Source organism: Muscardinus avellanarius, assembly GCF_963383645.1.
Source record: "Muscardinus avellanarius genome assembly, chromosome: 5".
Lineage (NCBI taxonomy): Eukaryota > Metazoa > Chordata > Mammalia > Rodentia > Gliridae > Muscardinus > Muscardinus avellanarius.
The window spans coordinates 124153649-124166243 of record NC_137790.1 but is presented as its reverse complement, the minus strand read 5'-3'; the positions used below and the strand labels follow the sequence as shown (position 1 = coordinate 124166243).

At 39.5% G+C, this 12595-nt stretch overlaps 1 protein-coding gene across 1 annotated transcript; it reads left to right on the top strand.

The window, feature by feature from the left end:
• Positions 1-6226: 6226 nt before the first annotated feature.
• AGTR1 (angiotensin II receptor type 1) lies at positions 6227-7306 on the top strand (the record flags this gene model as incomplete). Its single annotated transcript, XM_080695544.1, has 1 exon — positions 6227-7306. One exon carries the CDS (start codon positions 6227-6229, stop codon positions 7304-7306), a length of 1080 nt encoding a protein of 359 aa, XP_080551670.1.
• Positions 7307-12595: the final 5289 nt, after the last annotated feature.

The following is a 12595-nucleotide window of genomic DNA, read 5'->3' as shown; positions in this document are numbered from 1 at the left end:
GATTGAAAAACTTTGGCTAGAGGGCCAAATCTAGAGTGTCTGCAGAAAGGAAGAATGAGTTGAAAACTAAGCTCACACATGGATGTGAAAAACTCTTCCAGATCAAGAGAGTGTTGTGGGCCCCAGCAAAAGTTTCACAGGCTGCCACCTACCCAGACACTCATGCCTCATGAGGAAGTTCACTCCCACCAAAGATGAGCTCACAGCCAAAGACTGCAGGACTTCAGAGGAAGGCAAATTCCAAGAAAACATCCGCAGATGCAGTGAAGACAGCTTATATCTACAGATAGTGACTCCATGAGGCAGGGGCTCTTAGCAACAGATCCAGGATGTTAGAGGAGATAAAGGAAACCATAGACCCCAACGAACAGGCACCACAAACTAAGAAATAAGAACAAGTTGATTTTTTCAAAAGAAACGAGCGGAAACCCTAAAGATCTTAGAGTCAATCTCTATGAGTCAATTCACAAATGATCACGTACTAATGAATGTTACAAGTGTTCTCTGTAGCATTTATGGGGTAGAGAGAACACACAGGAAGATGTGTTCTGAAGTCTGAATTATAAGATAAGCAATAAAAGTACAGTATTTGAACAGGATGGTTTATTAAGCTGCCTGGCACTACAAACAAATAATTTACAAACACTGGCCTATTCCTTTTGATATTTGAGATCTGAGAGGGATACTTTGACAAAAGATGATCCTAAAATATAATTACTTGGTCTTCCAGTTCCCTCTTTATTATCATAGGAAACTATAGGACTTTTCTTTAGATTGCAAACTCATTAAAAATAGGAGATTGTGATGAACAATTTAATTAGATTGGCTTTGACTTGCCTAAAAGCTTAAGAAAGCATTAATATTCTAATCAAAAGTCTTGCGGAAATATTGTAGGAAGGAAAGAAGGAAGGAAGGAAGGAAGGAAGGGATTTTTTTATGTTTGTGTTTGGGAACCAAAGAAACTGTCAAGTAATATAATTACTACCAAAGCAAATGGTGAATAAATGTGGTTTGGCTACAATGAATAAAACCGAATGTTTGCAGCAGACTGAAAGTTCCCACCTGACTCATGGAAAATTTGTTCAGCTGCTTAAGATTATTTTTACCCATACTTCAGAAGAACAACAGCTTGAAATTTTTAGCCTTTTAATGGTAACATAAGGAGCTTACCAATGATAAACATTTTTTAAAAAATACTTCATTCTTTCTTTACCCGTGGATATTCTGAGTCAGTGCTTGGCTAGCGTTCCAAACAGAGCAGTAAAGATTGAAATAAACATCTTTATTAGACACGTATTAATTGAAAGTTAGTCCCAGTCCTTTTGTGTTGTCTTGTTTAATTCCTGCAATAGCCATGTACAATAAGAACTGCTGTTCTCATCCTACAGATGAGGAAACTGATGCTCATCTTCAGAGAAGCAGAGTGACTTAAATGGAGCCACACAGAATTGCAAATGGCGCTGGATGATTCTATTAGATACGTCTTAGCTCCAATGCTGGGTGTGGTGGCGCACTCTTGTAATCCCAGCATTTGGGAGGCTGAGACCGGAGGATCATAGTTTGTAGACAGCCTCAGCTACTTAGTGAGGCCCTTTGCAACTCAGTGAGACCCTGTTTCAAAATAAAGAATAATAAAGAATAAAATAGGACTGTGGGTGTAGCTTGGAACTAGAATGCCCCTGGGTTTCATCCCCAGTACCGCAAAAAAAAAAAAAAAAAAAAGTCTCTTAGCTCCAAACCCATTTCTTTCCCCTTGAGGAAAAGGGTGTTATGGAATCACAAAATGCACAGATCCTGGGTAAAACATTATTATAGCAAGACTCTGAAATTAGAAACGCAAGAAAATATGTGTCCTCCTTTGACTTTTTAAATTACAATTTAAAAAATTTTTGATGCCTATAATCTCAGTACTTGGGTGACTAAAACAGGAAGATCTCAGGTTTGAGGCCAGCCAAACAGTGAGACCCTGTTTCAGAATAAAATAAAAAGTGTTAGGAATACAGTTCAGAGGTACAACACCCCTGAGTTCAATCCCTAATACCACAAAAAAAATTAAAAGTATACATAAAAACTAATTATATTAATTAGGTACCATGAGCTGTTTGAATACATGAACCTATTGTGTAATGTTTAAATCAAGTTAAACATATTTGTCTTCTCAAGCATTTATCATTTGTGTATGGTGAATATATTCAAAATTCCTTTCTTCTATCTTTCTGAGATATGCAATGCATAAGCCTTATCTAGTCAGCCCACAGTGTAAGAGAGCCCCAGAACTCCTTACTCCTGCCTCAGTGTGTCTTAGTAATTATGAGTCCCGTGTTTTTGTCAGTACTCTACCTGCCCATAAGCCTGCAAGGAAGAGAAGCAGAGTGTCCCTGGAATAGATCTGTTTTCTGAGTCTTACAATGTTAGTATTTCTAGTAGATCACCACTCTCACCACTGATCCTAGTAGATCAGCATCCTTTCAGATTCAAAGAGAAAAGAGGTCCTCTCTTTCCCCTACACCTGCCCTCAGTCAGAGGTAACACAAAAGCTCCATCTTTCCCTGAGAATGAAGCTCCTCTGAGGAGGCTTATGCAGACTGGAGAGTGGCCTGTGTCGGGTCCCAGGTGGAAAGGCCCAGAGCACATTCACATCTAACACCTCCCAGAAGGTTTCGTGACTTTGAAAAACTTACGAGAGCAGCTTCCCTTTGATAATGCTGCAGACGTTGGTGTGGAGGAAAGAGTCTAAGGAATGGCATGGTCGCCACACATTGCCTGCTGGTTGCCTCTGCGATCTTACCATTCTCTTTCCCATATACCATCCAGAGCTCTCTCTTAATCCTCTCTCCTCCCCCATGCCTGGTACTCCCCACCAAGCCAGGTCAGTGAGAAACAAGGACCATTCCACCTGCCTTTGGCATGGTCTAACATTCAGAACACTGGAGATCAGCCTGCCTCTGAGGCTCCTGTCCCCCCCAGCCAGACTCCAACACTGCAGAGGAAGAAAACACTGTGGCTTGATTCAGGTAGCATCCTTGACCCGGTACGTGGTACATAGGTGTTCAGTAAGGATATGATGGATGGATGGATGGATGGATGGATGGATGGATGGATGGATGGATGGTGAACAGACTAGTTACAACTAGCTGGTCCAAACACATGCCTCTAAGTTGGTCTTCTCAAATGCAAACTTGACCTCCATTCTGTTTCATTATGAATACTAGTTATAGTGCCAGACTAGTCGGTAAAATGCTACTCGCTCCAAACATAGGATTAATGGAATCTGTCTAATTCACATGCCCTCAAATTAGGGTGAAGAGGGGGAAAGGGGTGGATAGGAGAATTTCCACCTCACTCTGCCACCTCAGACACTCAAGGGACTCTGATGCACCAAGTATATTCCTTGTTAATTTTTTAGTCCTCTTGTGCCCAAGCTGAGCCAGAAATTTTCCTCTGCTCTAACTTTCAGTCATGTAACTCATCCAGGCTCTTTTCAACTTTTAAGATTCTTTAACCTTGACATTTCTAACTTTCTTCCTAGGCAAAATCCAACTGATCCCTAGATGTGAGGAGAATAACAAATAGGTGCTTTAATCTATATTAAGGCATGAGCAACTGTTAGCCTGTAAACCTCCTATGAAGAAATTAATGTTTAATAAATAATATTGATCTAAGGAAATTGTACTTCTAAATTGGCATCAGTTAAATAACCATTTAAGTGAATGGAAAAGTCAACAAGGTATTGGAGAAGTCCTTCTGAATAAGAACTAGCCACATCTCCCTCTGCACATCTTCTTCTGTTTCTAAACCATGCATTTCTAAAAGCACCAGGGATTTGTTTGCATTTGTGTTCTTGTGCACAGTGAAGCTCACATTGACACCCTATCTTCTATGAGTCTATATGAAGAGCAGGATGCGCACTGGCTTCATAAGCCCCAGAGAAATTATTCCCAACACTCTAGACTCATAGCATTTAAGTGTCCTGTTACGCATTCATTCCTTTGACTGCTCTCTCACTCATTTGTGAGACCTTTATCTTCCATTCCTGGAATGTACCAAGCCTGCCAATAATAAAGAAGATGATTCAAACAGGGCTCCCTGCAAGCAGCTGACAGACAGACCAGGGGGAAGACAGATATGTCAAGAGGATGAAGGAGTTGAAACGTGTGTCCAGGACTCTAAAGCAACTTGGAAAATTTGGAACAATTTCACAGAGCAGGAGATGGGTAGATACTGTGGGTGGGTCCTGATGCACCCGTGGATGAAAAGAAAAGAAAAAGACGTAGATTATATAAAGGTGAGAGCAAAAGGCAGAGACTATCAGGTCATGGAACAAAAACCCTTGAGTCAGGAGAACTACTCAGGGAAGTAGGAAGGCCACTTAGGAACCCCTTTCTTCTTGACTGCTGTCCCTTCAAAGCCAGAGCTGGGGTCTTATTCTTTGCCTCACTCCTTGGCACCAAGATTAATGCTACACTAAAAACATGTGTCCAGCTCTTGAGGATACCACACACAGCCATGCTGGGCAGACCGGGGGTTTCCTAACCTTGCTTTTTTCTTCTCCAGGGACTGCACAGACACCCACATCTAGCCATCTGCCCCCAGTGTAGCAGTAGGATCCTACTGTCCAGCACACTGTCCTGCCTGGTCTGGCCCCAGCTGCCTCCTCCAGGGATTTCTGATGCACTCACATAGAGCAGAACATGTTATATTTCAAAACCACATAAACAAACAGCTTGTTGGTTTTGTACAATTCCAGAGAAAAAACATTTTTTTAAATTTTCGTTGTACTCGGAATTGAACTTAGAGGTGTTAAACCTTCAAACTACACTCCCAGCCCAATTTTATATATTTATTTTGAAACAAAATCTCATTTAGTTGCCGAGGCTGGCCTCAAACCTGCAATCTTCCTATCTCCCAAGTATTGGGATTACAAGCGTGCATCACCATGCCCAACTTCTAAAAAAATATTTGCAGAAATCTTTAGGGAGCTCCTTCCTATACATCCAAATCTTTCTAAAATCCTAAGGAACTTCTACTATCTCAGGCTCCAGAAACGGCTAGCAGGAATGAAAATGAAACACTTTGCTAGACAAAGTGGGAAAGTTAAAGGATAAGTGGTTGCTCCCTGTAGCATCCTGTAAATCCATGGAAAGAGTGTTGTTAACCAAAGTCAAGTTCTCCCTCTTACACCCTTAGATAGCTTCCCATGGTGAATAACCTCTGAGGTTATTCCTAGTAACCTAAAAGCAGCTATTTTGGCCACTTAAGAAAGGATGCTAGTAATTTTTACAGCTGAGTAAAGACTGTGAGATGCAATCAGTGGTTTAAAAATTAAGATACGGTTGTGTCATGCATCCGAGGTTAAAGATAGAGCAATTTGCCTTGCCTCAAGAAACATTGTCTGCATATCTAATTCAACTCAGTCATGTTCTCTAGGATTTAGATTATGTTTTCAAATAACTTGGAAGCTAGAATTTTCCTATAGAAGAAGAAAGAAAAAAAAAAAAGCAAGGGATCCAGGCAGCTTTATTCCAATAGAACCCACTTTCATTTTGCTGAAAGATAATTATCAATGTCTACAAAAGCAGTATGTTCTAGCCAGGCTCAATGGTGCATAGCTGTCATCTCAGTACTTGGCAGGTTGAGACAGGAGGATCACAAGTTTGAGGCTAGCCTCAGCAACTGAGAAAAACCCTTAGAAATTCAATGAGACCCTGTTTAAAAAAAATGAGCTGAAGTAGAATGCCCTTGGGTTAAGCCCCTAGTAACAAAAAAAAGCAATAAAGCAATATGTTCCAAAAATAAATATGAGTTGAGCATAGTGATACATGCTTGTAATCCCAGTATTCAGAAGGCTGAGACAGGAGGATTGCAGTTTGAGAACAGCCTCAGCTACTTAGTGAGGTCCTTTGCAACTCAGTGAGACCCTGTTTCAAAATAAAGAATGGAAAATAGGGCCAAGGGTATAGCTTGGAGGTAGAATACAATTGGGTTCCACTCCCAGTACTACAAAAAATAAATACATAAAATGTAATTAGACTTTAAAATTCATGGTATTCCTTTAGAAAATATAATCTAATGTTTCCAGAAGACTAAACTTAAGTTGTAGGATTGGTGACTGAAAAATAAAACTTTTTACAACTGGCAACGGAAGCATCATGCATCTTTGCTTTTGTTTTCTCCAGGAGCGCTTGTGTGTATAGCATCAGAGACGAACTCTACCCAACAGATCAAGATGATCCTCAACTCCTCCACCGACGATGGCATCAAACGAATCCAAGATGACTGTCCCAAAGCCGGGAGACACAATTACATATTTGTCATGATTCCCACGCTGTACAGTATCATCTTCGTGGTGGGGATCTTTGGGAACAGCTTGGTGGTAATCGTGATTTACTTTTACATGAAACTGAAGACGGTAGCCAGTGTGTTCCTCTTGAATTTAGCCCTGGCTGACTTGTGCTTTCTGCTGACACTGCCCCTCTGGGCTGTCTACACTGCTATGGAATACCGCTGGCCCTTTGGAAATTACCTGTGTAAGATCGCCTCTGCCAGCGTCAGTTTCAACCTCTACGCCAGTGTGTTCTTGCTTACGTGCCTCAGCATCGATCGCTACCTGGCTATCGTTCACCCGATGAAGTCCCGCCTCCGACGCACGATGCTGGTTGCCAAGGTTACCTGCATCATCATTTGGCTCCTGGCTGGCTTGGCCAGTCTGCCGGCTGTCATCCACCGGAATGTGTTTTTTATTGAGAACACCAATATCACGGTTTGTGCGTTCCATTACGAGTCCCAAAATTCCACCCTTCCCATTGGGATGGGCCTGACCAAAAATATACTGGGTTTCATGTTCCCTTTTCTGATCATTCTTACTAGTTATACTCTTATTTGGAAGGCCCTAAAGAAGGCGTATGAAATTCAGAAGAACAAGCCAAGAAATGATGATATTTTTAAGATAATCATGGCTATTGTGCTCTTCTTTTTCTTTTCCTGGGTCCCCCACCAAATTTTCACATTTCTGGATGTATTAATTCAGCTGGGTATCATACACGACTGCAAAATCCAAGATATCGTGGACACGGCCATGCCTATCACCATTTGCATAGCTTATTTTAACAACTGCCTGAATCCTCTTTTTTATGGCTTTCTAGGGAAAAAATTTAAAAAATATTTTCTCCAGCTTCTGAAATACATTCCTCCAAGGGCCAAATCCCATTCGAGCCTGTCAACAAAAATGAGCACGCTTTCCTATCGCCCCTCAGATAACGCGAGCTCATCAGCCAAGAAGCCAGTACCATGTTTTGAGGTCGAGTGATGTGTTCTAAACCCATCAGTGACATTTCTTGTCAGAGGAACCAGAGAACCATTCCTCGACCACACTTCACTACCAAGTGAGCATTAGGCACTTTGCAGAATCTCAGCAGAAAGCGGGTTAAGTGGACCGAAGCTGCCTTTCCAAATCTCTGAACAAAAGCTTTCCATTCCCTTTTCCAACCAAACTAAGCAAAGCCACCCTCGGCCCCCTTGTGCACTAAGTAGATGAGGAAGATGTCAGCAACTGGATGCACGTGTTAAGTTGGAACATTTTTATTGGCAGAAATGCAATCTTTTCTGCCTCCTCTTGTCCTGTTTGTTTGCTTTGTTTCCACACAGAGCTGTTTTGAGTATGTGAAACCTTTACCTGAGCAACAGGAGCTCAGAGTTCAGGATCGCACTTTCCACTTTTCAAAGGGCAGCAAAGCTTCGTGCCGCTTTGGCTTTTAGCAACTGTGGCCCACTTGTTTCTGCTAACGCTCATTTCGTACAAAGATTCGCTAAGCAGTAGTCGTCAAGTTTCAGAACCCTTTGTGAAATTCAGCCCGTGTCTTAAAAAGATTCACACTGCCAAAACAAGGCCAGCAAAATGGCGTCTTTCTGTGACACAGTTGAGAGTTACACGTAGTAATAGTTCAACTACTCGTAAAGTTACTATTCTGGTTCTAGGTAGGTGTATCTTCCTGGTCATGTTAGCTCTGTTTCCTGTCTGAGAAATGTATATAGTTTGTAGTAAAAAGATTATATATCATAAAGTATGCTTTACTGTTTTTAAAAAGTATATATTACACAAGTATATGTATATCTCTAAACTGTTATTTGATTAAAATCTGGAAAAGTTATATTTACCTTGAAATAAAATAATTTTATTGTATCTAATATTTATCACTTAAAATATATGCTTATTTATTTTATAATAAGACAACTGTGAGTATGAACACATTTTTATTTAAAGTGTAATTCATCCCCATGCTTGGGAGGCTGAGACAGGAGGATCGCACAGGTTCAAAGCCAGCCTCAGCTACTTAGTGAGGCTCTCAGCAACTTAGTGAGACCCTGTTTCCAAATAAAATATAAAAAAGGTCTAGGAGTATAACCTGAAGGTAGAAAGCCCCCAGTACCACCAAAAAAAGTTTAATTCAACTGATAATTTAATATTACTCATATAGATTTTACATCCCACCCTTGGAAAGATAAAGAACAAAACTTTTTCTACTAAAAAACATAAAATAAACACACTATTTTGAATTTTCCAAAGCTTTTCATATAACAATCAAAATATTGTCATTTCTTATAACACTAAAGTAATACATTATTTTATTCATAATTTTTGCTAATAGGATTTTTCTAATTATATACATGGCTATTACAGGAAATTTAGAAGATGAGAAAATCATAAAAAATAAGTCATATTCAGTTGACTAATTCAACAATGTTTAACACTTCAGTGCATTTCCTTCTACTTTTTTATTAATGAAACACACATATATACATAAATTATGACATTTAAATCATGTTGCATATACTTGTTTTCACTTAATATAATTGCATAATAGCTTCCCATCCTATTAAATGTTTTTACTAAAATATTTTAATATTTTCATAATGTTACTGAAAATAGACAATGCCCTGATACTGTTAGCTAGTCACAAAATTAAGACACTTTGCTTTTTTCTAATTTTTTTTTAGTATCATAAATTACACTTAAGTGGACACTCAAGCTCATGAACCTCTACTTCCTAGAAGTGGTACAACTGAGTATACAGTTGTAAATATTTTCCATATTTTTTTTCATGGTGGGGGATGCTTTCCAGCTAAAGCCAGAAAGCCTGCTAGACAAATTCTAAAAAAAGATACAACATTTTTATTTTTCATATTCTTAATGTAGGTTGCCAAGTGCTTTTCCAGAAAACATATGATCACTTACAATACCATCAGTTCTGTATGCATATAACTCCTCATGGCCTCAGTAGCATGGGTCATTTACTAAATTTAAGCAGAAAGGAGAAATTTGCTGTAAGGATGCAGGTGTCCCACTGGTGGCAGAGAGCTTGCCCTAGCATCAGGTTCCTGACTGGCAGCTGCCTCATCCTAACCTAGAGGTCCACCCAGGCAGGCTCTAGTGCACATTCTGGTCCAGTAAACCAGAGCCAATGGATTGAAGTGATGTATAAAATAGGCAATGGGAGCTGTGTGTGGTGAGGCAGTGTCTTAGAGAAGTTGTGGGGCAAAGGGCACAGCATCCACAAACAGCCCAACATTCTCACGTGTTCCCCAAGGATAGAGTTATTTTGTGTGAATAAATGTGGTTACATATGCCTCATGTTATTTTCCTTTTATACTATTCCAGATTTCACTAATATAATGTCTGCTATGTGGTCCTTTATTTTCACAAAGGATCACCTCTAAAACTTTAAAGTCTAGCACATCCCAAATTATAGTATAAACACATTTGAAATCCCTTAAGGTCAGTGTACTTTTTGTAAATTATTTTTAATAATCTTAATCCAAGTGAATGCAAGCACTTTAAACTTGCTGACCAGCTTGATAAGTTATATTTTATAAGATTTCTGAGGAATAATTATGTTTAGATATTCCTTATGTAATTATTAATCATGAATATCATGTATCATGCCCCCCTTTTACTTTTATTTCATCAAATTATATTGTGATTTTTCCCATTTCATTTGAAAAAGATATGATGATTCTTGCTTTTTTATGAGGCCAACTTAATATTAAAGTGGAGACTCACCACAATGTCAGAATGGGAAGCCATGATTTATTCTCTGTAAACCTATTTAGAGTTTAGGCATATATTTTTTATTTTTGAAATGTTTTTAAAGTTTATACAGATAAGAATATTTACCCCAAAGATCAAGTGGAACTCATAAGCTATATATAGTAATTCTTATTCCGCCATGAATGAATTCATTTTTTCAGTGAATAATTCAACTGCTTATAGATTGCGTACATGTTATCTGGCTCCCCTACTTGATGCTGGGGAACTAGATGTGTGTAACATACAGATTCCATCACCTTTGCATCTGTCTCTGTGGGCAGTGTGAAACAGAGCCAAGTGAGAAGCAATTTGATTGCCAAGCCATGGAAAGGCTCATCGAGTTTCAAAACCACAGATTTTCAGTTTCATTACTTGGTATGCTATTGCAATTTTTCTCCAATGGATATGTGCCAACCTGGAAACCCAGAAAAGACAAAACAAACTCAAGCAAGTTGAAAAGGTATTGAAAGAAAAGAAGCCCCAGGGAATTTCAAGATATCTGGTATAAAGGATAAGATTCCTGAGAGTAAGGGTGAAATAGAAGAAACTGAGGCTCAGAGAGGCTGAGGAATGGACAGGAGGTTGGAGGCATCCAAGGACTACCTCAAAGGCCAGGGTGCTGACCTCATAGGAGAGCAGCACATAGACATTTAGGGCCCGAAGCTATGTTGGTTCTGGGCTTTGATTAACCAGAGAAAGAAGGAACCCAAATATTAATCAGAGAATCAAACAATAAACAGTAGACAAAATGGTATGGGGCAAGACTCCATGAATATTGTATACTTAAGGCTCCATGATAGGAAAAAAGTCCCTGGTATATAAAGATGCAAGAAGCCTTCAAGAAACTGAATCAATATGAAGGGAATACAGAAATGGAAGAGTTAATAGAGCTAATGATCAGAATCAGATTATCCAAATTTAAATGTTTGGTTGAGTCAGTTAAAATTTGCATCTGTGGGCTGGGGGCATAGTTCAGTGGCAGAACTCTTAGCTAACATACAGGAGGCCCTGAGTTCAAGCCTCAAATTCACAAGGAAAAAAAATACATGTTGTTAATCATATTCACTCTTATCTCTTTATTAAACACCTGTGGAATCATTTGCACTATATCTCTTCTCCACAGGTAGTGGAAATTTTTCATATCACCCAAGGACAGGACCACCTCAGAATGAGCCATTTTTCTACTTAAGCCAGCCCCAGGCCACACTAAGTTGTCCCAGGCTTGAAAGAAACCAGTCACAATTTTCCTAAGGACTGTTCTAGTGGGTACTCATACATAGTTGGCCCCTCCCTAATTTTGAGATATTAGCAGCCATGCTTCCTCATGCATGGAGAAAGAACTTTGTCTTGAAAGTGAAGTCAACAGAAAAGGCAAGAGAGCCCCAGTGATACTTGAATCCTTGATTCTGCTTCTGTCTGATGTCTATCTGTATTCCTGGACATCCCATACTTTGGACCCAATATCCATGTCTTTAATCAAAGAACCAGAATAAAATGATATATTTGTCATCTTTTCATCACTGACCAAAATACCTGACAATTACAACTTAAAGAAGAAAAGGCTTATTTAGGCTTACTGTTTCAGAGGTGTGATCTGTGGTCAGCTGGATCCAAGGCAGAAACATCAAGCAGCAGGGGGGAAAGAGGAAAGCTGCTCAGCTAATGGCATCCAGGAAGCAGAGAGAAAGAGAATGACCAGAAGCAGCCAGAGAAAGCTAGAGTCGTCGAAGCCATACCTTCAATGACCCACATTATCCTACTATGCCTCACCTTTACACTTTGCTGCACCAGGGAACATGTATTCAACACATGAGGTTCAAGGGAAACATTCCAGATCCATCCATTACAAATGACCTATAGCTGAGATCAGCAGGCACTTCTTCCTGCTTATGACTGATAAGAATGTCCCCTTTCTGCTGACCAGCACATTATCCATTGTCCAACCAACAGGGGTAGTACTGTCTAAGTCTCAAAATTTCTCAGTCTCTACCTAAATAAGGATCACGTAGACTGCCCCTCTTTCAAGTATCTCCTTTTAAGAGTGAAGGCCAAGATATCCAACTGTGGTGTGTTATAGGGAAAGAGATGTGAGGATATGGAATTACATATACGTAGATGGTATAAAAGATACATTATCTACTATTAGAAAGTATTCTAAACCAAGATCTCCCCTGAAATAGCACAGTGGCAAGACACTGTTCTGTTACCTGAGATTTATAGTAAATATAATTTAGGCCAGACATAATAAATAAGGAGAGGAATGAGAATCCCACGCCACCTGGGAGCCCCAACACATGGCTGGCATGCTGCCTGGGCTCTTCTCACCAGACAGCAACCTGAAAGTTCTTTGGATCTCATGATCCAACAAACACAGCATTCTATCCTCCAAATAAAATAGGAAAGACCTTCATTCATCAAGCCAACCCATCTCGCTTGAGAAATTATGTAACCAAGTATAAAAATAAAGAATTTCCATAATCAAAAAGAATCAGAATTAAAAATCTGGCTAAA